Genomic DNA, 12,357 nt, shown 5'->3' with positions numbered 1-12,357 from the left:
CTCAGAATAGATGTTACTGATGCTCATGAGGTGTGAGACATTGGTCTAGGCAATTTACAAGTATTAAACGTCACAGCACACTTAGGACCCAGATATAGTTATAAACCCAATATTATGGATGAGGAAATTGAGGCACACTTGTAAATAAATTTGCCCAAGATCTCACATCTAGAAAATGGCAGGACTTGGATTCAAACATAGGTATTCTGGCTCCAGGTTCTATGACATTAAACACTGTATTTTATTACCCTTCCTATAGACTTGATGACTCAAATTTCCTCCTTAGCAGTGTATTAGGAAGGGGTAGGCTAACTGCTGCAATAACAAACCTAAACTTTGCAAAAGATTAATGTAAAAGTTGTTCATGTGTGTTTTGGGTTGGTGAGGGCTCCGTGTAGTCACTCAGAGACCCAGGATCTTTCCATGTTGTGGCTCCATCCCTCTGTAGGTCCTTGGAGTTCTCTGTCTTCAAAGAAGATAGAGAAGTGTAGAAAGAGCGAGTGGAAAACTTCACATAGGAGGGTTTTATAGGCCAAGCCAGCATCTCCACCAATATTTCATGGCCTTAAATCACGCATGGCTACACTGAATGGTGAGGGATGCTTGTAAATATCGTTTTCATGCCAAGAAGAAATAGGGGAAGAAGTTGAACAAATAATTACATGAGTGCTCTGAAGAGTTTTGTGTTAAGAAGTAATGCAGAGATTACAGGACTATTGCCAGCATCTGAGCTCACAGATCAACTGATACTTTGGAAGGCCTACCAATAATTCTATATCCCAACATAGAAGGTAGTTTTCTTTAAGACCAACAGGACCTAGGTCCTCAAATATAAGTATGTATGGGCCTGGGATTAACTATCACAAAACTTTAATACGATAGTAGATGCTACTAAGCTCATATAACATCTTAGTGAAAATTAGAAAAAAGCCTTATTTTCCTAAAACATTTCAGTGCTATGCTCCAGAAAATTCCCTCAGTAAACACACACATCTATGATTAGTATAATGAGAACAGTGCCCTCTAAAATTGTGCAGTGTACATCCAGTTGTACGAGGATGGCTTGCCTTTATGCTGACTAAAGACCCTCACCCCATTAGTCTTTGCAATTCAGCTCAGTTTTCTAGCAATCTTGCTCAGATGCACCAAGAGAGTGTGACTGAGTCATAGCTTGATTTCCTTTAAATGTTCCTCTTCCTGGTTCCTTCTGTTTGTTCCATGCACTGTAGCATCTCTCGTCATTACTTGACCTAAGTAGAAAAGAAAGAACAATAGATTATCCTTTGAGTGAGGGCCACCTAGCCCTGGAGTTCCAGCTTCTGGTTCTGACAAGGTTTTGAAACACACATGGTTATTTAGTGCATGAAGTTGTTCTATAGCAGGGTTTCCGAACCTTGACACTATTAACAGGTAGGGTGGATAGATCTTTGTTGTAGGGCCTGTGCTGTGCATTGTGGGATACTGAGTATATTAAACAGCATTCTTTGTCTTTACCCACTAGAGCCCAGTAGCAACTCCACTTCCCAGGTATGACAATCAAAAATATCCCCAGACATTGCCAGATGTCTACTAAGGCACAAAATCATCTCTAACTGAGGACCATTGGAGGCAGGTAGTGGCTTGGAGTGTAGTTATTATCTCCTAAACTTATTGGGTTAAAACACTCATCTAATGGGTTGTAGTGCTTGTGCTACTTGGGTTAGAGCAGGGCAGTCCACTCTTGGTTTGCACCTTCCTTTATTATCTACTCTCCCACCCTGGCCACCCACCCCTGGGATTCTCAGGATTGGACATGGTAGCTGCTGTTCTTAAAACACATTCCTAGGACTTCCACTGCTCTTAAGATGGAGGCCAGTATCCTTCCAGTGGCCTGTGGGTCTTCTACCTCCTTTCTGACCTCACCACTACTACTCTCCCCCAAATTACATACCATTTGTAATTTAATTCCTGGTACAGCCCATGATACTTCTGTCCTTTGGGACTTTGCACATACAGATCTCTTTTTCTGGAATGTTTTTCCCGACTTCATTCCTCTTTCCTTAATTTTCACGTATCCTTCAATGCTCAGAGCTTATCACTTACTTCAGGAAAACTTGTCTTCCCAAGACAAGGTTAGGTCCCGAGTTCAATGCTAATGAAACATTCTATATATTCCTTTCCTAGCTCTTCAAATCATAATTGAAAAAATATATACTATTGGATAATTTAGGAATTATTTTCTCTCCCACACTAGAAGGTAACGCTCCACAATGGGAGAGCTCATTGGGGTTGACACATCTGCTATATGTGACAGACCAAATACAAAGTGCCTTTGAGATTTCCAAGGGTCTACTTCACAATTTGAACCTGAGGGAACAAAAGGATCTTGCCCTCTAATGTATGAAAATAAGTTGTACAATTAATCAGTGTATAGTTACATGTCTACAAAGCTGAATGACATGATGATGAAGCAAGCCATTCACTGAAACTCAATTCTTATGTATTACTAGAATTTAAATCACAAGAAAAAACTGAACATTTTATTCTGAAAAAAATTCAAAATTATAAATGTTTTGAAAATCCTTTCCCAAATTGTATAGCAATGCCTATTTAATGCCTGACGAGTGTGCATTTTAATATGCTTGACATATAACAGGTGGTGGTGGTGGTGGTGGTGGTGCAGCTCCTCTGTGGAGCGCCCCCTGCAGTGTAAAATTGCTAGAACCTGCATATGTTTGGCTCACAGTTGTAGCCACAGTATCTTGCCCAATGCCTTCCATGTAGTAAAGACTCAATAAATGTTTACTGAATGAAAGAATGAGTGAAACACTGAGTGTTCTCTATTACCAAGGCCCACTGTTCAATTCATTTTTGTTTTTTTATAGTAATGTTGTTCAGCCTGCAAATCAGCTGGGAACCTTCTCACCCTTATTTGCCTTGATATAGTGACCTGCAGGGGCAGTGCTAAAGCCTGTCTGGGTTCTTAAATCATTGTGCAAATTATGTGTCTGTGATCTTGAGAGCATAGGTGGCGCCCCAGAGGATTTGCAAAAGCTATGTGAGCTCTTCCAATATATCCATATTGAGGTTCCATCACACACACAAATTTGGGGAAAGGACAAGGGGGAATAATAACTGGAGAATATGAGAGCGTCTTCATTGCCATCATTAGCCATCCAGAGGAGAATGCAGTATGCTGGGGGGAGGAGCGCTGGGGAGATGGACGAACACCAGCAATGAGGTCTGAAAAGAAGCGGTACCCACGGGGATGCTTGGCCAGTGCTGGTTTGGCTGTGGATTCAGTAAGCATAACATTCATTCATTCAACAAACAGTTACTAAGTTACTTCTCCATCCAGGGAATGGTTCTAGGCCTGGGGGAATCCATCTGTGAAAAACAAAAGAAAACAACAACAACAACAACAACAGAAATCCCTGCCCTTGTGGAGCTTTTATTCCAGGGAAAGAATCAAACACGAAACAGGAAATAGCAGACAGAAAAATAAATGATATAATGCGCTAATGGGCGATAAGTGCTATGAAACAAGGAGGTAAAAACGGTTCATGGGGCCTTGGCGTCCAGGGTGTGGGGGCTTTGCAATTTTAAACGAGGTTTTCAGAGGTGATATGATATTGGAAGTGATATTTATGCATACTTGATGGGGTACAGGAGCTGGCTGACCCTGCATATACCTTGAGGGCAGAGCATTCCAGGCTGAGAGAGCAACCGTTGCAAAGAGCCAAAGATAAGGGGATACTTGCAGAGTTTGAAGACTGTCAAGGAGGCCAGTGTTGCTGGGACCCCATAAATGTGGTGGGAGAGAGATGGGGAGTAATGGCTGAGGTAAGGGAGATCAAGAGCCATGGGTCTAGGGCCTGTTGGTCATTGTAGGGGTGCAACTTTAGCTCGAAAGAATGGAAATCTTTTGCAGAGTTTGGATCACATAAGTAGTTTCATCTGATCCATGTTTACTGCATTGAGAATAGATCGTGGCATAGAAACAAAAGAAATCTCTTTTTTAGACATGTTGCCTTATGTGACAAGGTTGCTATGAGACCCAAATGCAAAAGCGCATTAAAAAATGATAAAGCTAGTGCAGCCCCAAACTATAATTATTTTGCACAAACAGTAGGAAGTTCGAAAGCCAAGGTTCCCTCTCCCCTCCTCTGATCATGAGCAGTAAACCCGTTCTTGAAATGATACTAGTTTATCTAGAAGAAGCTAAAGGAAAATGGATTCTATTTATTTTTTAAATAATGTAATTTTATTCCTGTTTCAACTCATTAAGATCTTTCAGATTGCTACTGATTTTGTGTTTAATTTTTGAAAGAAACGCCTTTAAAAAAAGTGGAAGTAGTGGGCTTAAACACTGAAGACTTGAAATACAGCAGCAGACCAGGATAGCAGCACTCGTCTGGGAACTTTAAACCTGTTTCCTTTTTTCCTAATCCCCTCCGAGATCTAGAGGCGAAGCGCACTGGCCAGATCCTCCAACGTTTCGGGGGGGTTGCATCTTTTCTTTGCGGTGGCCCTGCCATCAGGTGGACGCTTCTGGGTGGGAGAATACACAGTTTGTGTAGCCATCTGACCTTCAGAGAGTCTGGGGAGAGATTCTAAAGGATTTTAGAGAAGAGGCCTTGAGACTCCAAGAGAGAGGACAAGAAAAAGGGGCCCAAGGAAGCCTGAGCCCCGGGGAGACAGAACTGAGTTCATGAAGAGGGGTGATTATCCCAGATCATTATGTAAAACAGAAGGCTAGGAGTTCTAAATGGCTGCAACTTGGAGTTTACTCTGCCTAAGGTGAGTGTTTATGTTTCTGTGTTTCTGTTTTCTGAGTAAGGTTTTTTCTTTTCTTCCTCCTTCGCCCACCGCTCAATTTGCGAAAGCAGCTGGCCTGCCTGCCGGATCCCCATTGCATCCCTTCTCTTCCTTCTCATTCGGAACCCCGTTCAAATTAGTCACCGTGCCACTGGCTCCTGGACCCTCATCTCTGTGCCCCTCTAGTAAGAAGCAGCTGTGTGCACCCCACCCCCAAATGCCTCCCGTTCTTGTTTTCTTATTTCTCCAACGCTTGCCTGGTGCAGCTGTCCAAAGACACACCTTCCCAGCCAGCCCAGCTGTCACGTCTCGCTCCAGCGGTTCCGGGGGGAACAGTCGGAACTCTGCGCTCTTCAATTGGAGCCCACTGCACCGGGCATCTGTCTCCGTCTGCTTCCCCTTGATCATCTATCCAGCCTCGGTCACCCCCGCTCCTCCTTCCCGATCGCTAGTTTTGTTTATAAAAACAAACCTAGGGTTTGGGCAACCTGCGGTTGCTGGGCTCTGCTTTGGTTTGGGGAGGGAGGGGTAAGTTTATGGTCCCCGGTATGCCAGCGACTGTTAGATCTTTCAGATCTGGAGGCACACGCAGCGGGTGACAGGAGACACCCCCTCCGAGGGTGGGGGTGGGGAGAGGAGAAGGGACACGGCTTGGGGAAGGAGGCAGGGAGGCAGCTGCAGTGCCGGGAGGGGTGCGCGCCTGTGTGCCAGGCTCGCCCGCCGACTCGCGGCTCAGTCTGCGCTCCTCGGCGCGCGGGGCAGCCGGTGCCGGCGGGCCAGGGAGCATGAGCAGCGCCCCTCACCCGGGCCTCGCCTCTGCAGGCACCCAGCAGTCTTCCGGGCCGGGGCGCACTGGGCGGGGCGCAAGACCCAGAGGCTCTCCCCACCCCCGCCCCTCGCAGCCTGCCCGCCCCTCTCTCCATTGAGTTTTCCCTGCTCGGGTGCCCATCAATGGTCCTGCTTGGGGATGCACACTCAGCTCGTGGCCGGAGGGGGGTAGCACCCGCTGCCTCCAGGTGCAGGCTCTCCCGGGCCACCGCCGCCACCCGCTGCTGCCTCCACTCGAGCCCCCGGGCACGCTGAGGTCCCGGCCGGCTATGGGGCTGCCGAGGCTGCCCTTGCTGGCGTGAGGAGGGGCGAAGGAGCCGCCGCGCTCGGGGTCCCAGGCTGCCTGCATGGATGTCTTCAGCTTTGTGAAGATTGCAAAGCTCTCGAGGTAGGGGCTACGCCGGTTCATTTGCACCCAGGGCCACTGCCACTGGCAACTTGGTGCTTTATTTTTTGGGAGGGTGGGGGGAAGCAAAAGCTGGAGAGAGCAGAGGGGCTTAAGATAGGACTGAAACGAGGTGGCCAGGGGCTGCTGCGTTCAACTTATTTCTCACTGGCTGGGAGGGCTCGTGTGTCCATGGGTGTAGACCAAAGATACCGATGCACACGCCCTCATGCACACAGCAGTCTTCACGACAGTATGTTTTCCCTTAGGAAAATACTCAGTGGTGTTTGGGTCACTCGTATCAGTCAGGGCTAAGAGAAGATGGTTGTAACTGCTACTGCTTGGGAAAGCCAGACGTGCTCAGAGCTTGGGTACCTCTCCTTCCAAACAGCAGTGACCAAAAGTGGTCCTCTTCCCCCCACCCCTAAATAAGACCCCCACACACTGGAAAACTCAGCTTGTAGGTTGACCCCGGTATTCCCAGCAGTGACCTAGATGCTGGATTCAAGGAGACAGAAGAGAAAACCCTTCAGCCTTCCTTTGGGTAACTGTGTAGCCCGAAGCCTTGAAAGATTTAGAAATTTGCTTCCAAGTGGCCATGTTGTTGAAACGGAAGAAAAAGCATCATTTCAGGCAGCTTTCTCTGGCAGTGCTGTTAGCGGAAGAGCATTTCCACTTTTTGGCCGCGGAGGTATTACATTACATAGTCAGAGCGTTCTTCTGCTGTGCTTAGTCTTCCAAAGTCTTCATCGAACCCAGGAAGGAGGTCTGTGCTTGTTACTGTGTGGCATTAACCGGAAGAACCTGGTTTGAGAAGTCTAAGAGGGCCCTGCCCCACCTTCTCTCCCCAAGTGCCTGCCAGGACTGGCCTGCCCCTGGAGCTTGTGATAGCAGTTACCACGTCGACCTTAGGAGGTAGACAGTTAGAGGTTGCCTATGACACAGTTTAGACTTGCTGGCAACATAGAGACTAATTCTAGGTTTTTCTTCATACCTTAGTGTCAGGGTGGGCTGTGTGGGTTGCATCAGGCAAGAATTAGCAGCCTCAGATAGCCCCAGTCAGAAATGTATGTTGACTTGACATTGCTGAATTATACTTGGGCCATTTCAGAAACACTCAGTTTCCATGTGGCTGTTCACTTGTTCCTCTTTCCAACATCACAGGTCCTTATTTGTTCTTCTTGCCCATCTATACCTTCCCTCTTTACCCACATGGCTCCATCTTAGTATCACAAGCAGATTTCACAGGGAACGGGCCCCAGTGTAACTTAGTCTGGGTAGACATGACGTATACAGTTGATGAGTAAATGTGTCTGTCTTGGAGCAGCCCATGAAGAGCTGTTGCCCTGCACATTAGAAGACAGATGTGTCAAGGGGAGGATGATGGTAGTGTGGCAAAATGTTCCGTTTCACACCAATGTCATAGCGGGCCACGGCTTCACACCTCTCTTCTATTTACTTCCTGCTTGCCTCGGCCTATTGCTGATTTAACAACCGCTGTTAAATCATGACCCATGGATGGAACACATCTGTGAGCAACAGCTTAGCGATTGCCTGGTGCCATCTGTGTAATGGGCAGAGATATGGCCGAAGGAGAAGTGACGTTTAATAGTATAAAGCAACCAAGACGTTTTGGTGGCCCCAACTGATAAAACCTGGTAAGATTCACAAAACACCTAGAGCCCCGACTTAGTCCTTAAACTCTGGAGCTTGGGAGAGGACAGTGCCGTGTGTCAGTGAAAAGATGTTTTATACTCACTTTACTAAATTCTAGGATGCCTTCATGATCTTCACAAAGCTGAGATTTTGCAAAACTGAAGACAGCCTGTGGGGGATTTGTATCTTATTTTAAAGAGAGGTTAAAATTTAGTAAATGAGTGTGAATTTCACTTTCTGTCCTTAACGTGATCCAGATAGTGTTTATTCTAAAGACAGAAGCTGCACATGTCCTGAGCTTATGTGCTGATTAGGAAATCTTCCATCCATAGGATTGTTTCTTGTTTCTCAGCGTGAGCTCAACACTGGTCCCCAAGCTGAAACAGACATACCTTTAGAGGGTCATTGGCATTTCAGCCCTTGAAGGAACAGTCTTGTGTGTGTAATTTAAACGCTGTTACAGAAATGAAGTTCTCTTCTCAAAGGCGAAGTGTAAAAGTGCTTACACTACAGGATTTTCCTGGTTTCAGAATGGATAATCTTCCTAAAGGCTTTAGCTTTGATCAATGTAGTTACTTGAGTGCTTAAAAGTCTCTTGGTTTAGAGGTGAGCACGCATAGTCACCCCAGGCCTTAGCCTTGCCTGTGGTTCTCAAGAACTTGAGTTTCTAAATGTTAATTCAGAAAGCATTTGCTGTAGGAAACATACCAGATATTTGCTAAATGTCTTGTGTGTGAATAAAGAGAGTGGTAATTAGAGAATTCTGAGAGAATATTAGTCCACACTGGAAGTAATAAGCAGCATATTTTGACTTTTAAAAGTAGCTACGTTTAGCCACTTATTCCCAGAATCTGTGCCCTTTTAATCATGTGAAAAATTAGAATTCAAACTGCCCCTCAAGTACCCAGTACCAGCTTATGATCCTCATTAAAAAAAAAAAAACTACTGCCAAGCATTGGCATAGCTGCCAAGTTACGACCCTTTACATCAGCTTTTTGAGTTGTGACCCTTGATTGCATCCATCGTGGGTGGCACCGTGTGTCATGGTTCTATCTGGAGATGTTTTATCTTGTTCCTCTAATTTTCTGGTTATTAAACTGCTTGATAGTTTACATGCAATTTTACTTCACTGTTTCCTTGGTAACAGTTATATATCATTTTCCATCCTTATAGATGAGAACATTACAGACGATTGCCTTATAAACCAATAATAGTATCAAAATAGGCAAGTATTTTCATTATTACTGTTTGGTGTATTGACTATTTCACTGGTAAAGTAGATGCACCCTTTGAAGTGTTTATAGAAGAATGCAGCTCAGTAGAAAGACACATGATCATGCCCCTTCGCCTAAGGGAAGTGATTTGAAACCCAAAACTTATAGGGGTGCTGCTAACCTGAGCAATGAGTTCGTGGATCGAATAGCCTGACTTCATTTATTTTTCTTTATGCAAAATGTCAAACACTTCGAGATAATGATTGGATGCCAGTTATTAATATGAAGATTATTTCTCGTGGTAGCAGGTAAATTTGGGGGCTTCTCAATATTACATTGTCTCGAAGCTGCATGGGTTATTCTGTGGTCTATAGCAGTGACTACTTTCTGGAATAATAAAGTGCTAATTTAGTTCCAAGTTTCATATATTTGAGGAAGAATAAAAAGTATATGTTTATAGCTTCCTCAGATTTTTATGTAAAATCTATTTAGAGACTACTAAACTTCTATTTTTTTGGTACCTTTACCTTTCTTCAGAATTAAATACTTCCTAGAGAAAAAAAGGGAAGTTAAGAAAGAAAAGCGAACGGTCAGATTTTTCCATCTCTCTTTTTACCTCGGTGATTGCATTACCGTTGCTGATAACAGTGAGCTCTGGAGGCTGGCAATGAAAAACTCCCCAAGACTCTGGATTTGAATTTTATTAAAAATGCTACTTGCTCATCATCAGAGTCCTTTCTGAGTTCTGCTGATTTTCCTGGCTGTCAAGAGGTGAAATGATGAACAGTTTCATAACAGAACTAGATTCCTGTTTTAGGAATATTTAACTCTAGTTTCCCAGGGGTTGCTAGTTTGCAGCTGTGAAAGTCTAGTTGATAGCAGTTCTGGGGGGAAGGTATCTAGTTCAGGCTATGTACCATTTCAAGCATCTTTCTCCCTCTCCATCTCTCTCTTTCTCTCTCTCCCTCTCCCTCTTTCTCCCCCCTTTCTCCCTCTCTACCTCTCTCTCCCTCCCTCCCCCCCCCCCTGTCAAAATTTGATATAGATTGTCAGCTACAATGAAACTTACTTGTACTTTAAAAGCATGACCTGGAAATTCTCAGTTACTGTTTACGGACCTTNTCTCTTTCTCTCTCTCCCTCTCCCTCTTTCTCCCCCCCCCCCCCCCCTCTCTCTCTCTCTCTCTCATTTCACCTCCTTGCTGTCAAAATTTGATATAGATTGTCAGCTACAATGAAACTTACTTGTACTTTAAAAGCATGACCTGGAAATTCTCAGTTACTGTTTACGGACCTTCCAGCTGTTTGTTTTCGCTTTACACACACATGCACACACACACACACACACACACACACACACACTTCACCTTGATTACTTTATTATTCCATTTGCAGTTTGCCATGGAAGTTTAACTGTGAGAGAATGTACATTATTGGTGAAGTAGAAATTAATCTTTAAGAAATGGATTTTTAAAAATCACTGATTTCATACTTGGCTCAATGAGAAAATTGGGAGCATTTTTTGAGTTTGTTGAGAAATACAGTCCGGAAATCTGCCACTCTTAGCCATCAAATGATCTTGAACTTTGAAAGCTAATAATAGCAAGAAAAGAAAATTATGAACAGGTTAAACCAGGGGTTGGCAAACTATGGGCCAGTTCTTGTCTGCTACCTGTTTTGGCATAGCCTGCGAGCTAAGAATGGTTTACATTTTTTGTAAATTTTAATTGGTTCAAAAAATTAAAAGTGGAATAATGTTGAATTTAAATGTCAGTGGCCATAAATAAAGTTTTATTGGAACACAGCTATGCTCATGCATTTGAGTATTGTCTGTGGCTGCTTTCACTGTATAATAGCAAAGTTGAATAGATGCTACAGAGACCTTATGGCCTGCGAAGGCTGACATACTATCTTGCCTTTAAAGAAAGTTTCCTGACCCCTGGGTTAAACAGTGCCTTTTCCTATTTCCTCTTCTTTACATAATCAGCACATGTGTGTGGGCACAAGTATAACCAAATACAGACTGTCAAAAATCAACAGAGCCTGACACTATGTCAAGTGGTAAGGGCAGATTTTAATCAGTAATGTACTGTTGGCAATATGGAAAGGCGGCCAGTGTGAATGCCATACAACTTCCATTTGTACAGAGGTGACTGGGCATTTTCAAGGGAGAATAAGGGGATAGGGAGTGGGTGAGCCGAGGGCTCAACAGAGGCAGGGAACTGAAGAATTACAAAAAACGAGAAGGGAGTTTGGTGTTTGTGACACCCATCAGTATTTGCTAACTGGCACTCATCCAAGTTAGGCTCCTCCCCTCCCTCAGAGGCTGGGAGACAGGGGCCCTGTCTTCAGGTGTTGGCTGGAATAAACAGCAAATTCTTTTGGCAGCATTGAAATTTCTCAGGCAAGCACGTTAAGTGGGCTGGAATCAACCTAGGGATATGGCCTTGAGCTGTAAGTTAGTATTTGATCAGGTCTTTACAGGCCAAGGTGGAGGCCTGGTGGAGAAAGTGCTCAGGGAGCCTGGCTAGAGTATAGTTAAGGAGAAAAACTGTCAACACATGTCAAATTGAACATATGAAATACATGAATTCACCAGTGTACATTCACCATGACCGTAGACCTTACCTTTATTTAAACTTCTGATCTCAAGTTATTTATTGAACTTTGGGACACTGCCTATTAGAAGTGAACGTAATTGCCCTACTGGTGTTGCACTGGGGTCAATTTTGCATGCTCTTTCTTTGCTCTGCTTCCTTTGGGCCGAAGAGTTACTTGGTAGAGTGATGCTTGCTTTCCAAAGGCCTTTAAATTTCTAATTTAACATAGATGGAAAAAGAATTGGCAGTAAGACTTGTATGGCCTCAACCGACGTGTGCTGGAGAGCTGATAACGAAGTCCGCAGGAGGATGCCTGGTCTTTCCTTACAGTACACTTGAGCCTTCTGGTCCTAAAGGCTGATGACCTTCATTAATCGCTTTCCAAATGGAAAGAAAACTAGATAAGTGGATTTCGTTGTAGGCGGTGGGCTGGAGGTAGGCCGTATTACTTTGGATTTGAATGGAACCCAACTTTCTTATGATTTGACTGAGAGCAGTGTGATGAAATCCTATACCCTACCTTTAGTTTTTCAGAGCAAAAACATATGAAAGGAATGCCGCCTGGCTTCTGAGCAATTTAGGTCATTATGTACTGAAGCTGTGAAAATTATCTTGAAGAAATCTAAGCCTTCGTTTTAGATAACAAAGTTAACATTCCCATTTTTTTTTCCTGGCAAAGAAACGAGGAGGATTTCCTGCCCGAACTCTTCTTTTAGAAATATGTTTTCAAGTATGGTTTACAGTATTTGGCATATGATAAATACTCTATACGAACTAATTAGTGAGACAAGTCATAGGCAACCCACTCTAATCCTCCTTGTAAATAAATTATCATCATTTGTTTAGCTGAGCAGTTATTGTGATCAGTGATTCAGGAA

General features: G+C 44.0%; 1 protein-coding gene across 5 annotated transcripts in view; it reads left to right on the top strand.

Annotated features, from left to right (window-relative positions):
* Window positions 1-12,357, top strand: part of FRMPD4 (FERM and PDZ domain containing 4) — a 748,742-nt gene that overhangs the window by 227,938 nt on the left and 508,447 nt on the right. Inside the window, exon 1 of one of the 5 annotated variants that reach the window (XM_019651211.1) lies at window positions 4,443-4,779. The exons of 2 other annotated variants lie outside the window; for them this stretch is intronic. In XM_019651211.1, the coding sequence (XP_019506756.1) occupies window positions 4,748-4,779 (32 nt within the window). In that variant the 5' untranslated portion in view covers window positions 4,443-4,747. Of the gene's footprint in view, window positions 1-4,442; window positions 4,780-5,463; window positions 6,014-12,357 lie in introns of those variants that run through there. 2 more of the 5 variants (XM_019651216.1, XM_019651210.1) reach the window with 2 other exon arrangements.

This window comes from Hipposideros armiger, unplaced genomic scaffold (genome assembly GCF_001890085.2).
Source record: "Hipposideros armiger isolate ML-2016 unplaced genomic scaffold, ASM189008v1 scaffold_155, whole genome shotgun sequence".
In the NCBI taxonomy this organism is placed as follows: Eukaryota; Metazoa; Chordata; class Mammalia; order Chiroptera; family Hipposideridae; genus Hipposideros; species Hipposideros armiger.
Note: the sequence above shows the minus strand (reverse complement) of the source record. Positions and strands in the feature narration are given on the sequence as shown.